Source organism: Sapajus apella, unplaced genomic scaffold (assembly GCF_009761245.1).
Source record: "Sapajus apella isolate SASKATOON/1434 unplaced genomic scaffold, GSC_monkey_1.0 scaffold41, whole genome shotgun sequence".
NCBI classification, from domain to species: Eukaryota; Metazoa; Chordata; class Mammalia; order Primates; family Cebidae; genus Sapajus; species Sapajus apella.
In genome coordinates, this window is record NW_022436981.1 from 2,199,356 (window position 1) to 2,207,986 (window position 8,631).

Genomic DNA, 8,631 nt, shown 5'->3' on the forward strand with positions numbered 1-8,631 from the left:
TATTGAATCTCTTTTTGCCTCAGTTTACTCATCTGTCAAATGGAAACTACATCAGCAGTGCTTAACACATAGTAGGTGTTCAGCAAATGCTGACCGTCAGTATTATTCACTCTGGGGTTATACATGTGGCCCTGGCCCCCACCCTCACCCCAGCTCCAGATGTTCTAGACTTCCAGCATGGGATCCCTAAGAGTTGTGGGGCCCAGGGCTCAGCTGGGGAGGAGGCACATAAGCAAAGCCACCTGGCCCCCCTAGACTCCCCTGCCTGACACCCCCCTGTGCCCTGCTGCAGAATCCCATCATCACCCAGTTCTTCCCCACCCTGCTGCTGTGGTGCTTCTCGGCCCTGCTTCCCACCATTGTCTACTACTCAGCCTTCTTTGAAGCCCACTGGACACGGTAAGGTGCCTCCACCCACACCACACCTCACTGTGGCCTGCCCCCAATGACCCATCCTCATTGGCAGCACTTTGCCCTTCAGGCTCCTGGCCCTGGGCAGTCCCAGAGCTGGCAGGGAAGGATTAATGCCCAGCACCCTCACCTTGGGAGGCCCACCCTTCCCAGGGGACCCTCTCTTGGACATTGTCCTTGTTGGGGGAGCAGGTATGGGGCCTGGGTTCACTTGACCTGTCCTGTTCCCTGCTCCTCTCCCTCCAGCTCCGGAGAGAACAGGACCACCATGCACAAGTGCTACACTTTCCTCATCTTTATGGTGCTGCTCCTGCCCTCGCTGGGACTGAGCAGGTGAGTTTAGGGGGATAGGACAGAAGCCAGGGTGGGGGGATTGCAGGACAGGGAGAGGAGAGCAGTTCAGGCTTCCTACCTCCCCTGCAAGGCAAGGGACACAAGATGGGAAGCCTGGCTACCCCCAGGCCTCCTGAGTTACCCACCCCGTGTCTGGGAGTCTCCCCAGTGGCTCACAGAGGTGGGACTTCCCCTCTCCTGGTGTTCTGCGCCACTCCAGCCCCACCCCATCTCTCCTTTGCTTCCCACCAGCCTGGACCTATTCTTCCGCTGGCTCTTTGATAAGAAATTCTTGGCTGAGGCAGCTATTCGGTTTGAGTGAGTGACTGGGGCCTCTGGGGAAAGAGACCGGATTGCAGGGTGGGTATGCTTGAGAGACATTGCCAGCCCCATGGGAGGGTGCAACAAAGCTTCCCGACTGTGGAAGGGGAAGAAGAGAGAGGGTCTGGTGGGGTCACCCCAAAGGTGTCTTGGGTATATACATGATGGAAGCCCCTGGGGTCTGTGTTAAGGTTCACTCTCTGGTAACCTGTCTGGATGCTAAGATCACCCTCAAGGTATATTTAGGAATTGGGGGCCCACATTCTGGTAGTTTCTGTGGGGGTGTCTTGTGCCAATATTGTGGGACTAACTGTGGACGTCTCGAGTTTCACTTGGGAGGTTTGGGGAGCTATCTCTCGTGACAGCTTGGTCCTACTTAGGGAGTGTCTTGGAGGCTACAAGGGGTATCCCTGAAGGTCTCTAGAGCCCATATTTTTGGGTATCTGTGGAAGGCTCTTGGCTTTATAACTCTGGGGTATCTGTAGGGGGCTAAAGGACTCACACTTTTGGGTGTTCATGCGGGACAAGTTCTGAGAACGTCTCTAAAATTTCAGGCGTTTATTCAGAGGTGTGACTCTGGAGTTCTGTTTGGGCATCTTCTCTGGGAATTTGTATGAGGCTATATTGGGGTCTTGCACCATGGCTGCAGGCACAAACTCTAGGGTTCTTGCTTTAGGGCATCTATGGTGATCTTTGACTACTCACATTTGGGGCATCTCAGGCAGTGATAGAGGTTCCTGGGCTTCCCCAGAGATGTTGAGGGGAGGGTCTCAAAGCTTGCTTGTGGAGGTATCTGAGACTCACACTCTAGGGGTAACTCGAGTTAAGTTATGGTATAAGTGGGGGAATCTTCTGGGTGTTCCTCCGGCGCTCAGCCTTTGGGTTCTTTGAGGGTCTCACTGGGTTGCCTTTGGGGATCCTGGGCAGTTCTCCCCTGAACATTCTGGTAGCCTTAGATGGTCTTGAGCACTCTCTCCATGGGTCTTTATGGGACACAAGTTCTTGGAGATGTCTGTTGCCACTCTGTCTGTCTCTGGGGGGAACAGGGCACAGGTGTTTTGGGGGCTAAGCTGGGGGTGTCCACATGGAAGAAGCACGTTGGTGGTGGAGGTGTGGGGTGCTGTAATTCTGGCAGTGGGCGGGCAGCCATCGGGTCACCCCAAGGGTGCAGTGCTGGAGCAGCTGGTGCCCGCAGGTGTGTGTTCCTGCCCGACAACGGCGCCTTCTTCGTGAACTACGTCATTGCCTCAGCCTTTATCGGCAACGCCATGGACCTGCTGCGCATCCCAGGCCTGCTCATGTACATGATCCGGCTCTGCCTGGCGCGCTCGGCCGCCGAGAGGCGCAACGTGAAGCGGGTACGGCCGCCTGGAGCAGCAGCGGCCCGCACAGCGCCCCCTGGTGGCCCAACAAGAAACAGCAGTCATTGTGCTAGGGTTGGGGGACACAGGAGGGCTGAGACTTGGGGAGTCCAGTTAACTCACGGTGGCTCCAGACCATCCCCTTCCCATATCTGGGGCCTTCGTATTCCGCCATGGGTGGACATAGGTAACCCTGAAGACCCCTGCCAGTTCTGACAGTAGCATTCTATGATGGGAGTTGGGGAGGTCTGGGTCCCTAGCGCTAGGATTCCTCTGTCTTAATTCAACAAGAGGGCTCTGGGCATCCCACTCCCAAGTCCACCCAACTCTTTCCCCTACCTGCCAGGTCCCGACCCTTTGAAGGCCCCTCTCCATGCCCTGTCACTGCATCCACCCTGACCGTCCTCTTGGCCATAGCCCCTCTCTCCATCTGCTCTGCCCTGCTCTACCCTAGACATTAGGTCCTATTCCCCACGGCTTCTTTTACGGCCCCAGAGGTTCTGGCCCCCTTTCCCCTCCCTCCTTCCCTGCTCCTCTGGTCAGTCCCTGCCTCCCTGAGCCATCCTCCTGCCCATCTCCCCCCCAGCATCAGGCCTACGAGTTCCAGTTTGGCGCAGCCTACGCCTGGATGATGTGCGTCTTCACGGTGGTCATGACCTACAGTATCACCTGCCCCATCATCGTGCCCTTCGGTAGGCACCGCCGCGCCGGGACCTGGGCCCTGCTCGGGGGGACCCAGGACCTCATCCTCTCCACTCTAGGAAGGCAGGCCACCCCGAGTGGACAGGGCCCGGCTGGGAGACCCGCCCCTCGGGGCTCCCGCCTGGTCCCTGGCTCAGTCTGGGGCCTGGTCTGCGGGGAGTAGGGGGAGAGCCATCAGCTCAGGCCAGACCTACCTGGCATGTGGGCCCCTGAGCAAAGTCACCCCAACATGGCCATACTCTCCCACACCTATGCTTTCACTCAGCATGATGGGCTTGGACACGTATCACATATGTGCTGATATGTTCACACACTCCCACACAGGCATCCATGCACACACTTGTACACCACCCTGTAAACTCAGGAAACACCTGGATTCCAGGGTGGGATGGGTCCTCACCACTCATGGAGATAGTCTGCTGTATCTGAGCTGTGTGACTTGGGCAGGTCTCTCTTTCTGAAGTTTTGCAAAGTTTCTCTTTAACCATCACTCCCACTGGTAGCCTCTACTTTCCTCCCCAATAACATCCTAACTCCTTAACCAGCCTTCCTGGTTATTGAAGGCTCCAACTTCCCAAACTAACTTCCTTGTCCTCATTAGAAACTCCCTATCCCTCAGCCTCCAGGGAAATAGAATAGAACTTGTCCCTTAATTTATACTCATCTGTTTAGGGACAGGGATAGAGAAAACTAATAGGGATTTTAAGAAGATGCTTGTTGATCCAAATGACTAGATTTCCAATAGTAGAATTCCTAATAAGGAGTGCAGAATGAAGGGGTTGAACCAGAGGAAAGTGAAGTTCTGTGGTCATGCTGGGGCGTGGGACGCTGTCCTGTCCTGGGGCCTGGGCAGGAGGAGGGGCCAACCCTTTGCAGCCTCAGGACCAGAAGAACCTGAGACAGAGACACAAAGATCTGGCGGCACTGGTTCCGAGGTCAGGGCCCATGTGGCTTCCCTTAGGGCTCATGTACATGCTGCTGAAGCACCTGGTAGACAGATACAATCTCTACTACGCCTACCTGCCGGCCAAGCTGGACAAGAAGATCCACTCGGGGGCTGTGAACCAGGTGGTAGCCGCACCCATCCTCTGCCTCTTCTGGCTGCTCTTCTTTTCCACCATGCGCACGGGTGAGGGATGCCCACCTAGGGAACGGGGGGTGAGCAGAGGGGATTCCAGGTAGAGCAGGTCACAGGAGGAGCTGCATGGCAGGGGGTGGGAGGCAAGGAGCCTGGGAGAGGCTGGGGTGAGGGTGTAGCACCTGGAAGAGTGAGGACTGCATTCAGAGGGTATCAGAAGCTGGGATGGAGAGGCCTGAGGGGCCCACAGAAGAGATAGCAACCGCATTCTTTGCCCCCAACACCAGGGTTCCTAGCACCCACGTCTATGTTCACATTTGTGGTCCTGGTCATCACCATCGTCATCTGTCTCTGCCACGTCTGCTTTGGACACTTCAAATACCTCAGTGCCCACAACTACAAGGTGTGGGGCAAGGGTGGAAGGGGGATGGCTATGGGCAGGAGCTCAAGGGGATGCAGAGGGCCCCCAGGGCTGGCAAGGGCTGAGGGCAGCACCAACAAAGCCAAGTGGGTGTGGGGCCTTGATCAGGGCTGAGGACATGCCCCCACTCCCTGACTCATTCTGGACCCCTCAAGATTGAGCACACGGAGACAGATACTGTGGACCCCAGAAGCAATGGACGGCCCCCCACTGCTGCTGCTGTCCCCAAATCTGCGGTGAGTGCCCCTAAGGGTTGGGAGGGGTCTCTGACAGACTCTGCCTCAAAGCCGGATGTCCCCTTAGTCCTGCAGAAAGGGAAACCTGTACCAGACCCCATGGGTGGGGAGAAAGCTGGTCTCCATGGAGGGCCACCCCCACCCCCAGGGCCCTGCCCACTCTGCTGTCCTACAGGCCCTGGTGCTCCCTCCACCCATGAGGGGCAGCTGTTCACCTTACCCCCAATTCCTCTCCCCCTTCAGAAATACATCGCTCAGGTGCTGCAGGACTCAGAGGTGGACGGGGATGGGGATGGGGCTCCTGGGAGCTCAGGGGACGAGCCCCCATCATCCTCATCCCAAGATGAGGAGTTGCTGATGCCGCCTGACGGCCTCACGGACACAGACTTCCAGTCTTGCGAGGACAGCCTCATAGAGAATGAGATTCACCAGTAAGGGGAGGGAGGGCCCTGGAGGCCGCATCCTGCCCCACCCCACCCCCACTCCCACGGACACTAAAACGCTAATAATTTATTAGATCTAAAGCCCCTTCCTCCCAAGCCCCTGCTTTCATTAAGGTATTTAAACCTGGGGATTTCGCCGCTCTCCCCCATGATGGAGGGAGGGAGGGAGCCCCCCAACCTCAGTAAGGAGAGCCCCGAGCCGGCCCCGGGGCAAAGAGGGGTACGGAGGGAGTTCCCCCAGATCAGTACCCCCACCCCTCCCCAGCTAGTAGCATGACCAGGAAAGGGTTAATGAGAACTGAGAGGAGTACCTGGTGCCATGGCTGGAGACCTGGGGAGGCAGGTGGATCAGGGGCTGTCCCCCAGGTTCCTTCCTCCCCACAGTTCCTCCTGGGATCCCGCCCTCCAGGGAAGTGGAGCCTCCAGCCCCTAGGGAATGCATGAGAGGGGAGGGGGTGCTGAGTGGGAGGAAGAGTCAGGCTCAGAGCTAAGGTGGCCTGGGGGTGGGGGTGGGCAAGGCTGACACTGGAAAATGGGTTTTTGCACTGTTTTTTTTTTTTTTTTCCTTTAAAATAAAAACAAAGAAAAAAGCTCTGAGGCAGGTGTCTGACTTGTGCTGCCCTGGGCATCTGGGCTGGGCCTCCCCCGCCTCCTGTCTGGAGGGCCTGTTTGAGGTCCCTGTGTCATGCTGGGCAGGGGACTTGTTCAGAGTCTCATTTCGGTGTCAGGGAGATGAGAGAGTGGGACCAGGGAGAAACTTCAGGGATATCTTAGATGCAGGAAGGGCCCCTGTGCCTAGGTGGCCACCACACCAGCCCCACCTGCTCTGATCCTTCCCCTGAGTCCCTGAGCAACACACGTGGAACAGAAATCAAGGAGAAAAGGTTGTGCAAAGCCACAGGGTCCATGCTGGGCCAGGAAGAAGGCCCTTCTGAGCACTTCAAATTAAGCCTGGCCCCAGCCCATCTGTCCCTTCCCCAGGAGGGCCTGAGCTCCTTGCTGAGAAGCCCCCTCCTACCCTCCAGTCAAATCTTACCCATTCTCCAAGACCCAACTCAAATTCACCTTCCCTTCAGGCATAGTGGCTCACGCCTGTAATCCCAGCACTTTGGGAGGCCAAAGTGGGCAGATCACCTGAGGTGAGGCGTTTGGGACCAGCCTGGCCAACATGGAGAAACCCTGTCTCTATAAAAATACAGAAATTAGATGGACATGGTGCTACACGCCTGTAATCTCAGCTACTTTGGAGGCCGAGGCATGAGAATCACTTGAACCTGGGAGGCGGAGACTGCAGTGAGCCAAGATCGCGCCACTGCATTCCAGCCTAGATGACAGAGCAAGACCCTGTTCCCAAAAAAAAATGTTTTTTCACCTTGGGAGAAAGGTCCTGTGACTGCTGTAGCCCACCCTGCAAAGGCCCACAGGGCCACGTGGTCCACACTCACATACGTGTCCACATGGTGTGTGCTGCTGTATGGCGAGAGCCAGGAGGCCTGCACTCCAGTCCTTATTCTGTCACTAAATCGCTTTGCAACCCTGAAGAAAAGGAAGGAAAAGGAACTCCTAGAGGGAAGAAAAGAGACCTCAGAGGAGGAGGAGGAGGAGGAGGAGGAGGAAGAGGAGGGGGAGGAGAAGGAAGGAGAAGAACCAGGTTCCACAAAGGTCAACAAAAAGCCACCAACAGCAGGAACAGCAAACACAACAACCCAGATAAAGATTGCCCAGGCGCCAGCAAGGAGCTAGAGCAGAGTGCCCAAGGTCCAGCCCCAGGCTGCAGAGAGCTGCGGCAAACAGCTTGGAGGGCCAGTGTTCATGGTTGCTGGCTGTGGGTGGAGGATGGGCCAGTGACAGTGAGATGAAAGTTAAGGCCTTGGTCCTGGCTCCGCCTCCCTTTATATGTCAGATCTGCAGTGTTGTGAAACGTGAACTCCCAGGTAAAGTCCCCAAAGTCTTGGGGCCAAGGGAACAGAGTACCTGCTGGTGGTTGGGCAGAAATTGGCATGGGAAGGAGCACCTTAGTTGTGTGAAAGCTTCCTGATGCTCCCAAAGCCTGTTTTCTGTATGGATGGGCAGGCACACCACTGCCATTTGCCTGGGAATCCCCCTTGTCTGCACAGCATGGGCTGGACAGACCTCAGCCCCCACTTCTAGTTAGCCGAGACTCCCTCATTCCTCACCTGCCTGGCATGCCTTCCCTTTCCTGTAGGATATGCTGGCAGGGCCTGAAGTTCAAAACCAGGTTCCAGCATTTCCAGATGTTAAACTCCAGATAATGCCCAAGTAGTACGCAGAGCAAGGGTCCTGAGGACAGCCCTTCCCAGGGTGGGAGGCTATCATAGAGAGGAACACCTGTGCCCACCTGCACCCTGCCCCTGGCACCTTGTCACAGAGCTCACTCACATCCAGGCAGATCACAGTAGAGAGATCCGAGAGGTGTAGTCATGGACTCAGGAGTGGGTAGGGGAGACCACAGGATCCCCAAAGTCCACTTCCTCCTTTCACAGCTGGGGGCGGCAGAAGATAGGATAAGAGCTGAAGTTACTGGTTCAAATCCTGGCTTGACCACATAACAACCTCACTTTCCTCATCTGTAAAATGAGACTAGCGATGTCATGTCCTCGAGCTGTTTTAAGGATTAAATAAGTGGGAAGTTCTTAGCCCAGTGTTTGGCACATAACAACTGAATAAACTGTAATTAATATTCTTGTAGATAAGGAGATTGAGTCCCAGAAAAGGGGAAGGGGGGAGCCTTGCCCAAGCTCAGCTCCAGTGTCAGAGGCTGGAACAAGTTTCTGTGCTCCCATGAGGTGCTCTCACACCTGTTCTGTGTCGGATTAGCACCAGGCAGGGCTGAGGGGCACTGCGATGACGTTGACCGTCCCCGTCCTCAGCCATCATGCACTCCGGAGCAGAGTTCTTAGCTCAAAGCATTCCCCCTTTCCAGTGCAGAGGCAGGTCATAAGGTCAGACCAGTGGCCTAACCATGCCAGAATGGGGCCCCCCAAGGAGGGTGCTGCAGGTGGAATCGTCCCTCAAAAAGGCATGTTGAAGTCCTGGCTCTCAGTACCTCAGAATGTGACCTCATGTGGATATAGGGTGGTTGAGGATGTACTTCGCTAAATTAAGATGAGGCCATGCTGAATGCCTGGGCCCATAACCCCCTATGACTGGTGTCCTTATAAGAGGAAGAGACACAGAGGAGGGTGCCGTGTGAAGACAGCAACACAAGAAAAGTGCCATGTCAGTGAGAAAGGGGGTTTTGGGAATAAAAGGCCCAAGGTCAGGTTGTAAAGGTCAGGTTGGTGTGTCAGGGACAAACCCTTCC

The 8,631-nt window shown here is 55.9% G+C and overlaps 1 protein-coding gene across 5 annotated transcripts in view; it reads left to right on the forward strand.

Moving 5' to 3' along the window:
* TMEM63B (transmembrane protein 63B) overlaps positions 1-5,903 on the forward strand; it is a 28,643-nt gene extending 22,740 nt beyond the window's left edge. For all 5 annotated transcript variants that reach the window (XM_032299536.1, XM_032299538.1, XM_032299534.1 and 2 more), the window contains 9 exons: positions 293-399; positions 658-744; positions 997-1,062; positions 2,261-2,423; positions 3,013-3,118; positions 4,090-4,257; positions 4,494-4,609; positions 4,783-4,863; positions 5,107-5,903. In XM_032299536.1, coding sequence (XP_032155427.1) covers positions 293-399; positions 658-744; positions 997-1,062; positions 2,261-2,423; positions 3,013-3,118; positions 4,090-4,257; positions 4,494-4,609; positions 4,783-4,863; positions 5,107-5,298 — 1,086 coding nt within the window. In that variant the 3' untranslated portion in view covers positions 5,299-5,903. The remainder of the gene's footprint in view (positions 1-292; positions 400-657; positions 745-996; positions 1,063-2,260; positions 2,424-3,012; positions 3,119-4,089; positions 4,258-4,493; positions 4,610-4,782; positions 4,864-5,106) is intronic.
* The last annotated feature ends 2,728 nt before the right edge of the window (positions 5,904-8,631 follow it).